Raw genomic sequence first — 17,611 nt, 5'->3', positions numbered from 1 at the left:
CTCTTTCTCTCTCTTTCTTTCTTTCTTTCCCAGTGATTGAACCCAGGGGCACTTAACCACTGACCCACATCCCCAGACTTTTTTATTTTTCATTTTGAGGCATAGTCTCACTAAGTTTCTGAGGTTAGCCTCGAACATACTGCCCTCCTGTCAGTGGGATTATAAGTGTGCACCATGTCCAGCTAATTTTTTTGAATACCAGGGATTGAACCCAGGGGCACTTAACCACTGAACCACATCCCCAGCCCTTTTTAAAAATATTTTGTTTAGAGACAGGATCTTGCTGAGTTACTTACGGCCTTGCTAAATTGCTGAGGCTGGCTTTGAACTCACGATCCTCCTGCCTCAGCCTCCCAAGCCACTGGGATTAAAAGTGTGTGCCACTGCTCCTAGCCCAGCTAACTTTCTTAATATTAACTATTCTTTTACACCATCATTTCTAATGTCTACATAGGATTTCATTATACAAACAGGCTTTAATTTCCCTTACCAATCAAATATTATTAAAGATTTAGGTGGTGTTCAAATTTTCCTCATATAAATAAAGTCTGGAATGATCCTTCAAACCAAATATAAGCTCACATCCAAGAATGTTTTTTAAAAATTCATTCTTGAAACAGCAATATATGAGTACATAAACATTTACTAAAATTTTATTGTGTATTTAATGTAGCTATATTTCTTTCTCTTTTTTAGTTGTAGTTAGACACAATATATTTATTTTATTTATTTAATTTTTATGTGGTGCTGAGGATAGAACACAGGGCCTCGCACATGCTAGGTGAGCGCTCTACCGCTGAGCCACAACCCCAGCCCCTTAATGTAGCTCTGTTTCATGTCATATAATCTACTACAAATTTTTACTTCTATGAGACAAGTGTGTTTATTTTACTTTTATGAGAACTGTGTGTTTATTTCCTTTTGCATTCTCCTACCATGTTTACTATATACTTTTATTTTTGTTGTCATGACATTGGTCTCAATATTATTGACAGATTTAGCTGCTTTAAGTCTTGTATTTTATTTGTCTTATTTATCTAAATGTTAATTTCTTTTCAAGAAAAAGCAGAAATTTAAATTATTCCAAAATACTCTCCCCTGTGACAAGCATTTATATTAGTTTCCTGTTGCTGCTATAACAAATGGCCAGAAAGACAACAAATATTTATTATCTTATACGCTTGGAGGTTAGAAGTCCAAAATCAGTCTCACTAGATGAAAGTCAAGATGTCAGCCAGGTTGGTTCCTTTTGAGATTTTGAAGGAAGAATACATTTCCTTGTCTTTTTCAGTTTCTAGAGCCTGCATGCATTCATTGGTTTGCAACAGACACATTCCTCATTCAACCTCTTGCTTCCACTGTTCCATCTCCTATTACTAATTCTGATCCTCCTTCCTTCCTCTTATAAGAATCTATATAATAATGTTGAACCTATCTGCATAATCCAGGATAAGATCCCTATTTCAACATCCTTAGTTCAATCACATCTGGAAAGACCCTTTTACCACATAAGGTAACATATTCACAGATTTCAGAGATTAGGACATGGACATCTTTAAGGAATTGTTATTCCATCTACCATACTGCTATTCACAAGTTTTTAACATTTATTTCCATTACTTACTCATACATTTTACAAGACAATATTGACATCATATGTATTGTTCCATAGCTTGCTTTTTTTGTATTTAACAGTACATATTGAACATTATTTGTAATTCTTCATCATCCATCATTCCTAAAGATTTTGTACTGTTTCATTGGAAGTAGGGTCCTAATTCTACTAATAAATAAAAAAAAACTTTTCCTTGAAAATTTAAGTTGATTTCAACTTTTATCTATTAAAATAAGTGCTGTGTTCTGGTCAAGATGTCCCTATTTTTCTTTTCTTTCCAAAATCCCATTGAAATGACACTAAAAATATATAAATGGTACAAAAACACTGAATCACAAGGGCAGCAGACATTTGGATAAATATTTCAAAGACATATGTACAGGAAAAGATTCCAATGGGGCAGGACTGATTCTCTCCAGGAGAGTCCCGAGAGAGCCTCCTAGCTCAGAAAGACATTGTGTAGTTGCTGGAAGAACTGGAGTGGAACAGCTGCACCAGACTGCACATAACTCCATCCCTCCCCTCAAGAGGGAGAGATTGGCAGCAGAGGCAGCCTCAGAGTCTCTTAAACAACAATTTCTGCTAAAAAAGGACATAAATACAAATTTTTTTGTAAGTATATGCATATACAAAAACAATCCACTATTAGATACTGAGCAGGCTCAACATACAGCAGAATTCACAACTGAATAAATGAGCAATAGTAGACAAATATGAAAATAAGTATGTTTAAAATGTTGAAAGAGATTTTTTGAAGACTGGAATCCATAGGCAAGAATAGAGGCTTCATGAAAAATAATGTATATTTGAAAAAGAATCCATGAGAAATTCTAAAAATGAAAAGTTATGCATTTAAATAAAAACCTTAATAAATTGCTCATATATTTTGCCAGATATAAAGCTGAAGAGTGAGTTTAGTCACAAATAAGATGGGGCTACATCTTATTCATCTTTGTAGTCAGTATGTAACGTAAGTTCAGAATATAGCAATTGTTCAGTAATGGCTTGTCAAAATTGAACTGGATAAATGATCTTTGAACATCCATTCTCTGCCCCTTCTCCATGAAGATAGATCTCAGGATCTATCAGGTGAAACTACATCAGGGCTCAACTGAGCTGGGTCTGGCTCCTCAAGGATGGAGTTGGCAATGAAGGCCATCTAGACAAGACGTATTAGGGCTGCCATTCTCATCAAGGTCCAGTTCATTCCCTGGCAGAGGTAGAGACTGACTTCACTTGGTGTGCTTGACTACTGTCTTTCTGACCTGTATTGGAAATAATAGTGAGACACTGTTATCGAATGAAAAAAAAAAAAGATTCTATTAAGACTGGGCATGGTGGTGCACACCTGTAATCCCTGCTATTTTGGAGGCTGAAGCAGGAAGATAACAAGTTCAAGCCTCAGCAACTTAGTGAGATCCTGTCTCAATTAAAAAAATAGAAAGGGCTGGGGATATAGCTCACTGGTAGAACACCCCTGAGTTCAATCCATAGAACCCCCCCCCCAAAAAAAAAAGATTTTATTCAGTAGCCACTAAAAGTAAAGAACTATGCTCCATTCCAATTTGTACAGAGGTAATTGAGGCATTTCAAAGGGAGAATGTGGGGTGGGCCTAAGTAGAACCAGAGAAGTGAAAATGACAAAAGATTGGTTAGGTTAGGGTAAATATGATTGGGCCAGCTGTGTTTGTTAGTTGGCAGTTGCCAAAGTTAGGATTCTGTTCTTCCACAGAGACTGATGCCCTATCCTTCTCAATGATTACATTTCAAAGGAATGGGTCTCCAGTCCTTTAGAGAGACACTTCTGTGTTGTAAGAGATACATACTCACAATTGTAAAGCCTTTTAGTAAATGTTCTAAAGAGGAAGGTCAGAGTTTTATCATCAGGCATTGGTTAAAACTAATTTACAAACAGTAAATTTTCCTGGCAACACTGAACTTTCTCAGTAAGTCATTTAAATGAGGGCTAGGGTCAATCTTATGCAGCTAGAAGTCATGCTAGAGTTTGGTTAAGATACTTAGTGCAAGGGTTTGGATGAAGTTGTTATGTGCCAAGAGTTCTGTAGTTCTCATCTGTTAGGAAATATGTGGATGTCCATAACCATATTTATGTGAGAAGGCATTGTATAAATGGTTGATGTTAATAACTATGTCAAAGCTCTCTCTTTCCTTACTCCCTCCTCCTAAGCTTTGCAACCTCCAATTCCAATCCAGAAAAAGGGGAGCAGTTCTGTGCAACCAGCTCTTCACACCTGGTCTCCACAATTAGATCTTGGGATAGTCTCTCTCGATGGAAAGAATGATGAATGCCTTTTTCCATGACAGAAGCCTTCTTTGTCTTACAGAAGGAGAAAAATGCAGGTTGTGTCCCACCCAGGGCACCATGTTTCCTTCAGCCCTCACAGGCAGGGAAGCTTCCCTGAGCTATGATCCAAGCAGGTTGAAGCTTCAGAACAGAGGGCAACTTCTTAAACAGTGACCCTCCTGTGTCCTCTTTTGCTCCATCTTCCTTCTCTTCTATAGTTCAAGGGAAGTGGACACTCAGAGGACAGAAATAGACCCATGCATGCCAAGCCAAATGCTCTCAACAGAGGAGTTTGATGCAGGTTTCTTAAACATTAAACTCCATTTCCCAACTCCCTTCCTAACCTTAGAAGGGAAGTCATCCTTATTGATTTGGGAATCCCTGAGGGGTAAATAAGGCAAGTGATTTCTTGTGGGACATTGAGTTCTGCTTAAAGAGACTACCCATGAGCTTCCAGAAAAGCGTCTTGTGGTTGAATGTCTGCAAATAATGAATTATCGGTGTATCCTAATATCACTAATTCATAACCACCTAGGATCAGAATTTACTGAAGTATTTACTAAAGAAAACAATGATTAGTAATTCTGTGAACTCAGTATTCATTCAAAATTAGCTACCAAGGTATTGAGAAATAATAATCTTAAAAGTAGCAGTGTGGCGTGGAAATATCATTAGACTAAGATACAACTGGCCTAACTAAGTTAAGAGTTCTGACATCACTGAATAGAATATGTGTGATTCTGGGCTTTTCTATCAATTTCTTTAAAATAGCTTCAAGTGGTCTAGAAAGAGATATTGAATAACTTGCTCAAGGTCACATAGCTAGTAAGTGACAAAAGTCAGCACTGTATAGATCCAGGGTTCTTAACCATTCAAATACATTGTACCTTCCTGATCTGATGCTTGGTTTATTCCTATGGAGTCTGGAACAAAAGTGTCTTATGATTCCCTTTTCCTTTCTAACATTCTTTACAATTAACCTCAAACACTGTGTGCAGAGAATTATTTAAGACATTGCTGTTTGTTCATTGAGGGGGTAGAAAAACCCTGTTCAATGAGAAATCTCACTGCCTGGAGATCCCATGTAGGAAAGAAGGAGACTATTATGGGGTCCTTGTCTGAACCTGAAAGGTGTTTATGGGCTGGTCTAAGTCATTGGTATTAGAGAGTTTGGAGGCAGCAGATCTTGGGGCTGGGAAAATTGACTTGAAACCCACATATGCCAATCCAGCACAGCTATATCCTTGGATATGTTTATTTATAGATGGCTTATATGTGTATACAGAAGCTGATGGAAAGGATGGGTAAAGGCTTCCCTAACCACTCATCTTCTCTGAAAGATGTCACACCTGGGTCTCAGCTAATTAAAGTGTATGTAATCTCAAAGTTATCTTCCTGGGAAAGATCACAATTATAGGTCAAAGGGGACTCTAGATGGCATTGTACATATAGAATGATGAACCCATATCTAACTCCCATTCTACATGCCCCAACTTGGTCAAAACTTCAATAGTAGGAGAGAATTGACAGCCCACTGAATCTTTAAATGAACTCCAACCTTCCTATTTTCAAATAAATTCCCTGAGATTAGGATATTTGGTTTAATTCTAAAGGCTTACCAGTGGTTATACATTGGAGCAATTTGTGCAAAATCATCTGTAAGTCTTCTTTAACAGACACCCACTTCCACACTTAAATATTTCTCCTAAAGGTGTTAATTCTGAGTGGTGCTGAAAGATGAAGAATACCTGGATATCTCTTGGCCTTCGAAGGAATTTCTGTGGTCACAGAGAGACTATATCCTTTCCCTCACCATGAACATGTGCTCTACAAGTCTCATTTTTGTTATTTCTGGAAAATCTCATGTGGAATTTGCTATTTTCCATTTCTGTTTTTGCATTCTGAGCATCTCTGGACAAGTCAGTAATTCTGTCAGATTATTGTTCCTTCACTATTCCAAAAAGCATCACTAAACACTTCTGGAGGGCCAGAAATGGTAATGTTTGACTGTCCACTGGGTGAAGGCCAGCAGATAAGTCTGGAAGTTTTAAGAGCAGCAGACTAGGGAAGAATTATAGTACAGAGTAGGAAGACTGGACAGAATTGCATTCTACACCTAGACAAGTGTCATGGAGCACCAGTGATAAAACAAGGAAGAATCTGAAGAAATTTCACCTTCACTTTCATCCTCCCTCTGAGGGCATTGGTCTTGCCCCTCCACTCTGGCCATGCAGTCCTTCCTTGTATCTCCAGAGAATCAGAAAATTGAAGTGGGAACATAGCACATCCAAGAGTAGGGCTCCTTAGACTTCAAGCCCATCTCATACTAACTGGTTGTGTGATCTTGGACATATTAGTTAAACCTCAGTTAACTGTAGCATCAAATGGCAATATTACAATGCTTCTTGAAGAATTGGTGGGGAGATTACAGTGGAGCATGTGGAAAACCCAGCACAGTGCCTAACACATAGTTAATACTAAAACAATTGGCAGTTTTACATTGATGATTGTTGGCTCAGATGCTACACCTTCTCCTTGGCAGGTTTCTCTCTACTGGAGCCCCCAGAACAGCTGACATGTTTGAGGGCCCAGAAACTGTACACCAATACAAAAAATCAGAGGAAGGAAAAACTTGCCACCTTTATTTGCTTCCCATCTTCCCATCCCCTTTCCCACAAGCATTACAGATTTATAGTCCAAGGAGGCTGAATAATAAAATCCTCACAGTTTAGCGTCCATGTAGGACCCCACTCCAAGATTCTAAGTTGGATACCCTCCCACCTCACAACCCCACCCACCCCACCTCATTTTCCAGAACTCCTTCAGCTCAGCTTCCCCAGTAACTAATTTTCTCGTCACCGGAAATCCCGCCCTTAGCCCTTAGTTCTTGGAATGCTACTATAGGGGACATCACCCAGACGCCGGCTGGAGGGCTGCATCGCCCCGGCAACCGTGTAGTGCGCCTGCGCAGTGCTTTTCCCAAGCAGACAGCTCAATTTAAGCTTCAGCACCGCTGCGGATCAGACTTAGGGGCCAAAAGAGTGGGTATCCCTCCTCCCGCCCTGTCCACTTCCCCAGCCAGAAGGTTGTGGTGTTCTCTTCTTGAGGCTGACAAAAATGTGAGGAAAGTCTTCCAGCTCTCCCATCTGCTAGAAGGTGGCAGTCCAAGGTAGCGTCTGGTAATTAAAAGAAAGGGAAGGACAGAATGCTTGCAGGTGCCAGGAGGCGAGAAAGCATAAACCTGCACTACTGGCAGGAATCACTTCCTCTCCCCCAGTCAGAGGTGACTTTCCACATAATACCCAACCCAGTGCCAGGGAAACCTCTCAGAAAATTGTTAGCTGCCAGCACTCTAGGGAAGCGAGCTGGGTTAGAAGCTTTGGGATAATCGGGATGCAGAGAGCCAAAATGCTAACACTCACCTTAACAGCTTGGGTGCTGAAATAAACTGCGCTGGCGGAGGAATCCTTACAGAGCTCCTTCAGATGAATTGTTCTGTCTGACTCCAAATCCAAGACCAGCTGCCTTTAGGAAAGCCACTATTGATTCCCAAGAGCCGCTTTCTGAGAATAAGGACCCTTGTTACCTCTGCCACAGACTTATCTCTACTACGCCCCCCAAACTCTGAGCTACTTTCAAATCCCCTGAAGGCACATTACACACTGCCCCTGTCTTCACCAACAGTCCCTCCTTCAATCCCTCTTCACAAATTTGGGTATCATAATAGATATCACTAAATTACATTTTGTCCCCAGCCCTCCAGTACCACCTCATGCTTCCCACCACCTCCCCTCCTCCACTCATTCCTTGATTAATACTCCTGCACCTTCTCCAGCCCTTCATAGACCCCAATGCCTTCTTCACTGCACATCCCAGCACCTAAAGTTACCCAGGGTGGCTAGAACTTCCATTGCACAACCCCACCAGATTTTCTTGCCCCTATTATACCACATGTCACAGCATAATGTAATTGCTGTTTATTTCCATGGCTCCTCTACTTTAAGCTCTGGGGCCCAGCTGGGTCTTCTTTACCCTTATATTCTCAGCACATAGCCCTGTGCTCAGAGCATACAGGTGCTTAATAAATGTTTACAGAATAAATGAATGCATTATCAGGGTATCTAATTCATTATACTTTTATTTTTCACTACACTCTGGAACAACAAAGTAAATACAGGTAAATGGCAGTCTTTTTCACACAACAGTAGACACAAAGGGAAGGCAACCACAGATCAGTGGCTGTGTGTTTTTGTATTGTGTATTTGTGTGTGTTGTGTGTGTGTTATTATTGTTATTTAACTTCTACACCTGATAGTTTTACTGATTATTTCAAACATGTAAACATTACCAGTACATTTTACATAGCTGTCTGAACTTTTATACTGAAACAAAACAGGGAAGGCAAATGAGCAATTCATAAACATTGATCATGAACCTAATTTTAGGGTATATTAGAAGGAAGGAAATACAATTAGAACTGGAACACAGATAGTAAGCACAATGTGTACTCCCTACCCCAACCCTCCCCAACTTCTGATTTGGGGCCCCAATGCCCATTTTCTCAAGGCCCCTTTAACTGATGCCACTCAACTATAGTGATACATCTTTTACAAACTTCACATGGAGCCAAAGAAGAACATGGCAGTGGCCTCGGATCTGGCTCTGGCCTCCTCATCTTCCATGGCCTCCCTATATTGCTCTGGCCAGTCCTGTGGTCGCTTTCTGTAGAGCCTGGCCATGTACTCCAAGGCTTTCATTTTGGTGGTTTCAAGGTGAGCTCGAGGACCCCAGAGAAGCTCATATTCAACTGGATTAGAGTAGGACAGTGGCCTGCATTCCAGGTAGCGCTGCCTCATAAGCTTACAGGTGATGGCATGCTTTCTCCCGACATCCACACTAAATCTCCGAAGCAAGTTCCAGACATTGGCCTCTTTGACACGGTTGCCCATCAGGAAGATCAAGCCCAGGATTGGCATCACATACTCTTGAGTGGGTCTCCCCAAGCTCTCTAACATTACTTGCTCTTCTTCTGATTCTGGTTGCTGGACTAGGAGGTAGATGTGCTCACTGGTATCAACCTCAATCAGAGAGAACCCATAGAACAGATCAAGGATTAGAGTAGCTCGACTGAGGATGTTTGGGAACACATCCTCAAATTCTTTGCCAGTGTGAGCCAATAGCTCATCCTGATGTATAGGGAGCAACTCCTCAGTGACATTAATAGCCAACTGGACCAAATCATTTGCCTTGTCATTCATAGTGTCCTCTGACCAGAACTCTAAGCCAGCAGCCTGGCTTCTTTCTTTGGCTTTGTCAGCTTCCAGGGCCTTATTATATTCTTCTGGCCAGCTCCAGGGTTCTTCATCATGGGCCTCTGCCACAAACTTCAGGGCTTCCATCTTTGTGATCTCCCTGTGGGCCCTAGAGCCCCACAAGAACTCAAATTCGAGGGGATTAGTGCCATACACGGGCCAGTACTCCAAGAATCGCATGCGCACAAAGTCAGTAGTAAGGAGATTTCTTGTGTTCCCTAAGAGATTGTTGATCCTCTGAGGCTCATCCAACACATCAACCTTTAGCAACAGGTCCCAAATGGAGGCCTCTCTTGCCCGGTTGCCATTCAGGAGGATGTGGCCTAGGACAAGGGCCAGGAGACCTGCCTTTGGCACGTCCAGAGTTTCTGCTAGCCGATCAGTGGTCTGGGGACCCGGTTTGCTGATTAGGTTGTAAGTATCAGCCTGGGGATCAAGAACTCTCAGGTTCAACCCAAAGACCCGATCCAGGTGAGCTGAGGCTCGTCTGAGTATCTCAGGGAACTGATCTGAGTATTCTCTGAGAAACTCCAGCATCTCTGACTGCTGGATAGACCCCTCGGTTTGGCTTTTCATTCGCATGAAATTCACCAAAGCTATCGACCTGTCTTCTAGAGGGTCGTGGACCCTGAGCGCCCCCAAACGTCGGGACTGCTCGTCGATGAGGACCTCGATGTCATTCGGGTCCTGGGTGGCTTGAGAAGCGCTGGCACCCTGAGGGTCCATAGGAACCTGAGAGCCCTGGAGGGTATCAGGGACTAGCATGGAGGTGGGGGGCCCGGAGGCGTTAGTAGCCTGCATTTCACCCCGGCCGTCGCTGTAATCTGCAGTGGTCTCTGCGCTGCCGTGGCGCGCATTCTGGCTTACCAGAGACATGGTTCCAGGAGACAGGAGCGGGAGCTGGTAGGTCAGCGATCCGTCGGAGAGAGGACCTTAGGTGAGTTGGCGCCTCGGCACAAAGCCGAGACCCGAGAGCTGGGCGGATCAAAAGTGAGCGCTGGAAAGAAGGGCGATCTTTTTACACCAGCACTAGTCAGCAAGGAGCGCAAGCCTGAGAGCTTTTAGCTTTGCCGCAGCCTACGCAGGCGCAGTCGGGCTCTGCGACGTGGTGGCCACGCCCCACTCACGGTCTTCCACTCCCTCCCCTAACCCCTGCTGGGCAGGCGAGGCGAGTCCAAGCGGTTGTTGCTGGACACGAACTTCGTAGAGAAGAGAATTTTAAAAAGAGGAGTAAATCTGGGGATATAACTCAGCAGTAAAAGCGCTTTCCTAACATATGTGAGACCCTGGGTTCCATCCCTAAAACTGAGGGCGGGGGAGAAAGGGGATAAAAGATAAAGCAAAAGGGTCAAGGGATAGGAGATGTTTCAGTGACATTGCACTTGAAATTTTTCTGTGGGGTATAAAGCACCATGATAATTAGTGGAGCATTCAGAGAGGAGGAGAAGGATGTTAACAAGGATAATAATTTTATAGATTCATTAATTCATCTACCCACAGAAAAGGTATTTCTTAAGCATGTGCCACATGCCAAGCCAGTGCTAGGTGTTAGAGGTACATCAGAGGACAAACAATGATTATTCTTTTCCATACGGAGGTTACTTTCAGGGATACATTCAAACAATGGCAATAGTAATGAGCACTAATCTTTTATGCAGAATTTACTATGTGACAGGTGCTGTTCCTGGCACCTTCACTTTTCTCATTAAAATCCTTTCATTTTAGCTATGATGTACCTACTCTTAATAATCCTTACTTTACAGATGAGGAAATTGGGTCAAGATAGTAAATTTACGTGTTCAAAGTAAGGCAGCAAGAGAAAGGATTTGAAACCAGGTCTGTCAGAATCTAAAGCATATGTACTTTCTCATACCATATGACTTTAGAGGGGTGTTTAGCCCTACTTGTTATAAATAGCTCATATAAAAGGGATGTAAACAGGTGCTTTCATGTAGGGTCAACTAACATACAGTAAAAACAGAAGGAACAAGCAATGAATTACAGCTTAGTCTGGTGTGTCTTGGATTGGGGGGTGGTTGCAAAGAAACCCTCAAAGAGGAGTTGAGCTCTAAGTGATGAAAAGGATGAAAAGGGTTCATGGTTTATAAGGTATTCCAGTCTTAGGAACTATCAACAGGAAAGGCCCAGAGGTGTGAAAGTACAAAGTAAGTTTGCATACAGCCAGTTACCCAGGGTGGCTAGAGCTAGGATGGGTGGGAGATGATGATGAAGGTGGTTAGACAGGAAAGACTGGATTTCCTAGTCTTCATTTAGTAGTATATCAGAACTGGTTGGGGTCCTACAGGGTGGGAATGGCAGCACAAGAATAGAACTTGTTACTTCAGGCAGTTGTTCACGTACGTGTATGTGTGCAAGTGCACATGCGTGTTTGGGAAGACATGATACAAACATTTTAGGCAGGAAGATGGATTAAATGCTTTATTTTCTTGGAGTGCTAGCAAAATAGTTGGAATAAAACATGGCCGTAATCCAGGACTCAACTGTCAAGGAGTGCAGGAGAGCATTATGAAGAGAAAAAAAATTAAAACAAGATTGCCATCTGCAGACACTCTGGAAATCCTTCCTTAAATTCTTGACAGTAATTAATGCTGTTACATTCAGTTATCCTGCCCTTGGAATTATTTCAGACGCCATGGCCTTCATATGTGGGGGCCAGTCACACATTTTGGACACTTTCTAGATACCAGTTACATTCCACAATAGCAAAGGAGGAAGTTTAGGAACATGGATTTGGCCAGACTGGACTAAAGTCTTATATGTTTGTAGAAACAAATATGCATGCTCTATAAAATAGAAATGTGTGGTTTGTGTGCTAATTATTCTTTAAGACAACCTTGTGAAAAGCAGCACCTTCTTAAGCTGCTGCAAAGGTATGATTGAGGTTAGATCTGATAGTCTTTCACTCTCGTGTTTCTTTATCAGCAGAAGGGCTCCATGTTCCTTGTCCTAGACAGATGCTTTACAGGGGAAAACTCTGAGAGTATTTTTAAAATTTTTTTTACTTGTTGATGGACCTTTATTTTATTAATTTGTATGTGGTGCTGGGGATCGAACCCAGTGCCTCACACATGCTAGGCAAGCGCGCTACCACTGAGCTACAACCCCAGCCCCCCGCCCCTGAGAGGATTTTTATTTCCTTCAGTTATAAATGAAAACATATATTCCCCCCCCAGAAAAACCTAGCTCACAGAGTTGGACTTCTACTACTACCTTCCCCACCTAATAAAGAAGAAAAACAACATTGAATGGAGGCATCTTACCTGATATGACATCCTAATATCATTCCATAGCATTCAACTCCTTAACAAATTTGTCCCTGTTTCTCATCTTTATTTTTTTAAAAAAGAGAATATACAATTTATTTAGCATTCAAACTTCATTAAGACATGTGCAATATGGCAATTTTACTGGGGGTTTCACCCTACTTAGGATATGATTGCTTGCTGGGGCTTAGCAACAGGGTCCAGTTCACACTTAGCATTAATTAAATAATTTATTGAATAAATATAATACCAAACAAAATGCATTCAAATGCTTTCTAAAAAAATCAATTTTAAAGGCCTTTTATTCAGGCTAATGACAAACACAATAAAGGCAGATATGCTAGTTTAACATAATTGGCTGATTTTATACAGCACTTATATCTTTTAGTCCACAAGTATATTATTAAATGATAGAGAACATCTAATATAACCATTTTTACAGAACTAGGACATAAATTTCTAAGAAAGATTTTACAGACCCCCATCTTTTATACCCATCCCAACAGTCTAACTCTAAAGAGGATAAAGCCAATGACTTTCCTCACAAGAGCTCACGACTAATGTCGCTTTGCTATCAAAATCTGTATTTCTGATCCATTAGGAGCACTGAGACAAGATTCAAATATTCCCAAAGAAGCACAATGCACATTGTGATCGCCTATTCAGCAACAGCGAGCACTGAATTTAAATATATCTCATCCCAGGAATTAAATAAGGTCAGCCACATTCACGGGCATTTCCTCTACTGTAGTATTGTAGAAAGTCTCAATGTCACAAAGAATCCTCTTGTCTTCTTCAGCAACAAAGTTTATAGCCACATTTTTCCTCCCAAATCGACCCCCTCTGCCAATTCTGTGAATATAGTTTTCACGATTGGTAGGTAGATCATAGTTTATAACCAAAGACACTTGTTGCACATCAATCCCACGAGCCAACAAGTCAGTAGTGATCAGAACTCGGCTTGACCTTGATCAGAATTCCCTCATAATAACATCTCTCTCTTTCTGGTCCATGTCACCATGTAGAGCAGAAACTGTGAAGCCCCCGGCGTGCATTTTTTTTCAGTGACCCAGTCCACTTTGCGCCTTGTACTGAGAAAAATCACACCCTGCATAATGGTCAGTGTCTCGTACAAGTCACAAAGTGTGTCCAACTTCCACCCCTCTTTCAACATTAATGTAAAACTGTTTGATTCCTTCAAGGGTCAATTCTTCCTTCTTCACTAGAATTCGAATTGGATCTCTCATAAATTTTTTGGTCACTTCCAACACATCAGTTGGCATTGTGGCAGAAAGCAACACAACCTGAATACTTGTATTTAATTTTTGGAAAATCTCATAGATTTGATCCTTAAACCTTCGGCTCAACATTTCATCTGCTTCATCCAAAACAAACATTTTGATCCATTTTGGAGAAAGATATCTTCTGTTTAACATATCAAACACTCTCCCTGGTGTACCAAAAACAATATGTGGTGCTTCAGCCTGAAGTTTTTGCATTTCATTTCGAACAATGTAGGCATGACAAGTTGCTCCCATATAGTCTCCAAGTGCCAGAATCACCTTTTGGATCTTTTTTTTTAAAAGAGAGAGAGAGAGAATTTTAATATTTATTTTTTAGTTTTTCAGCGGACACAACATCTTTGTTTGTATGTGGTGCTGAGGATCAAACCTGGGCGGTACGCATGCCAGGAGAGCGCGCTACCGCTACCGCTTGAGCCACATCCCCAGACCAACCTTTAGGATCTTTAATACAGGGAATAATAGCTCGCTGTTGAATAGCTGAAGGCTTCTCAAAACCATAAGCATAGATGCCCTGAAGAAGAGACTCCTTTAAATTCATATCATCAAAGTTATCAACAATCTCATTCCAGTTGCTCTTGATGACACCATTGGGGTCCATTCCCTCTGGGCCTCCATGTTCTCTGTTATAATCCGCGAAGCCACCAGACATGATCCAAAGAACCACTCAATGCCCGACTGAAAAAAAAGCCTTCATCTTTTTTAAAATATTTTTTTAGTTGTGGATGGACACAATATCTTTGTTTTTATTTATTTATTTTTATGTGGTGCTGAGGATCAAACTCAGGGTCTCACACCTGTGAGGCTAAACTCTACCACTGAGCTACAGTCCCAGACCTCTCTATCTTCATCTTTATCCCTAAGGACATCCTTCCACGAAATCACTTCTCTGACCACAATGAGCCACACTTCTGGCCTCAGCCATTTCTATTCTACAGGTCTCCAAACCATTGTAGTTATTGTTAAGTGAACAACAAAGGAGCTGTGCCTTTCTACTGTGCATTTCTACTGTGACTAACATATACATGTTTTCCACACTGTTAAAATAGGAATGTAAAAAGATGGTTTCAGTCAGGTGCAGTGGTACACGCCTGTAATTCCAGAGACTTGAGTAGCTGAGGCAGGATGATTGCAAGTTCAAGGCCAGACTTAGCAACTTAGCAAGACCCTAAGCAACATAGTAAGACCCTGTCTCAACACAAAAAATTAAAAAGGGTTGGTGATGTAGCTTGGTGGTAAAGCTCCCCTAGGTTCAATCCCCAGTACCCCCCCAAAAAAAGATGTTTTTAGATTCTATTCTGAAGTTCTTTTGATAATTTCTGACATTTTTATACATTTAAAACATGTGACTATTTTTTCATAATAATTGACTAGGCTCAATTCAATGTTCAGTATAATTTTAATGAAGTATTTTTAGTTTATTACTGGAAAATATGCAAAGTAAAATACATAAATCATGAGTAGAGCATGATCAGTTATGACACATTTAACATACCATCTGACTACAATGCCAGTGAAAAAATAGATGACTACCAGCACTTCAGAAATCTCCATGGCATTTTCTCCCAACCTCTTCCCTCTTATTTGTCTTGAGAGGAAACCCTGAAACTGACTTCTAGCATCACAGATTAGTTTTGCCTGTATCCAAAATTTAAATACTATTAATAGAATTATACAGCATGTACTTATTTGTATCTTTCTTTCCAATAAACCCTCACTATTTTGTGTTATTTATTCCATGTTGTGTATAGCAGCAGTATTATATACTTCACCATTATATGACAATATACTTTTACTCCATTAACCATTTTTTTTTTTTTTTGGTGCTGGGGATCGAACCCAGGGCCTTAACCATTTTTTAATGTATGTATTTTTTTTAGTTGTAGTTGGACACAATACCTTTATTTCATTTATTTTTATGTGGTGCTGAGGATCGACCCCATTGCCTCACACATGGTAGGCTAGCACTCTACTGATGAGCCACAAACCCAGCCCACTCCATTAACTTTTGATGGCCATCTACCTAGTTTACAGTCTGTGACTATTACACATAATGCTGTTATGAACTTTTGAATGTATCTTTTGGTTCACACATACATTTATGTTGGAAATAAGTTTTGAATGGAAGTGTTGGATCATAAATATATATATTTTAGTTTTCATGGATATTGCCAGAGAATTTTATGAAATTCTTACACCAATTTATACACCCACCAGTATTGTATGAGAGTTTCCATTTCTCAACGTTCTTAGCCATAGTTATTACTATTCTGCTTACATTGTAGGCACTTCAATGGGTGTGCTGTAGTACAACATCGGTGGTTTTATTTTTCTTTACTCATATTTAACCTTTTGTTTTTTATCACTTTCAAACAAGACTGGTCACTCATTTTCCTGGGACCATGGATATTAAAGATAAAAAATTTAAAAGGATGAAAAGTTAGAACATACCAACATACAAGTGATAATTGGTAGACACTTCAAAGGAAAAGAGATGGAAACAATATTCAAAGCCAACATTAAAATTAAAATATTGTAGTAATATTAGCACATTTGATGCAAGAACAAGGGCTCTAGAAATCCTACTTGCCCTTCAATTCTTCACTGTATAGTATAGTCATTAATGACCTAGACTTATTAAGGAAAGATAACTTCTACTTAAGAAAGCAGATAAGTGTCCGTTTATAATTTCAAATTCAGGAAATACATAACATTTTTACAAGGGATTTTGGCACTCAAAGGAATAGTATGATTACATTTTGGTGCTCAAAGGGATACTATAATTACATGGAAAATGCTTTTGGTAATTATAATCCAATTTTTATAATATTTCTTTATATACAAAATAATAATAATTGATTAGACTTAGTTCATTTTTAAGCACTAATACTTAATTCAGGCTGAAATAGCAAGAACTAATTATTATTAAGTTGGAATATACATGAATATGTCAAAAAACTTTTTAGAAAAATCCATGTACCTACCAACCAGATATATTTACTGTTACCATTTTGAAATAGATCCTTCTACTCTTTCCCCAACCTTTTGTAAAGAAAAATGCATAAATGCATTCTGTAAATGTACAGATCAGTGGATTTTCAAAAATTGGATATATCAGTATGAACAACAGCTGGTCAACAAACTGAAGACTATGAGCAACCAGAAGTCCCCTTTCACCTCCTTCCACTTATTGGAACCCCCTGTACTCCAAGAGTAAAAAGAGTTTCAACATCATAGATCCATTTTACCTATTTTTGAGCTCTGTATATTATAATGATGCAATATAATTTTTCATGTCTAGCTTCTTTCATTCAATTGTGTGTATGAAATTCATTCACATTGTTGCTCATAGTTGTCCATCCTTCATTTTCCTTGATCTATATTGTTCTATTTTGTGACCACATCATCAGAATGTCTTTTAAAAATATTTTTAGTTGTAGATGAACATACATTATTTTGATTTTTATTTATTTTTTTAAAGAGAGAGAGAGAGAGAGAGAGAGAGAATCTTTTTTTGTAGATGGACACAGCACAATGCTTTTATTTTTATGTAGTGCTGAGGATCGAACCCAGTGCCTCACATGTGAGGCAAGTGCTTTACCACTGAGCCCCAGAATGTCTTTTTTATCCATTCTATTGTTGGTGAACATTTGGATAATTTCTAGTTTTTCAAATAAATGGTGCTGCTATGAACATTCTAGTACATTTATTTTCATGAACTTTTGCAAGCACTTCCATTCACCCATGTACAATGGTGGTACTCACCTAGGAATATGATTGTTGGACCATAGGAT

General features: G+C 40.0%; 1 protein-coding gene and 1 pseudogene across 1 annotated transcript; both read right to left on the bottom strand.

The window, feature by feature from the left end:
- Positions 1-786: 786 nt before the first annotated feature.
- Positions 787-14,503, bottom strand: LOC107159267 (annotated as a pseudogene).
- Positions 8,041-10,336, bottom strand: Magee2 (MAGE family member E2). The gene has a single exon (XM_015505855.2). It carries the CDS (start codon positions 10,106-10,108, stop codon positions 8,537-8,539), a length of 1,572 nt encoding a protein of 523 aa, XP_015361341.1. The 5' UTR covers positions 10,109-10,336; the 3' UTR covers positions 8,041-8,536.
- Positions 14,504-17,611: the final 3,108 nt, after the last annotated feature.

This window comes from Marmota marmota, unplaced genomic scaffold (genome assembly GCF_001458135.2).
Source record: "Marmota marmota marmota unplaced genomic scaffold, marMar, whole genome shotgun sequence".
Lineage (NCBI taxonomy): Eukaryota > Metazoa > Chordata > Mammalia > Rodentia > Sciuridae > Marmota > Marmota marmota.
Note: the sequence above shows the minus strand (reverse complement) of the source record. Positions and strands in the feature narration are given on the sequence as shown.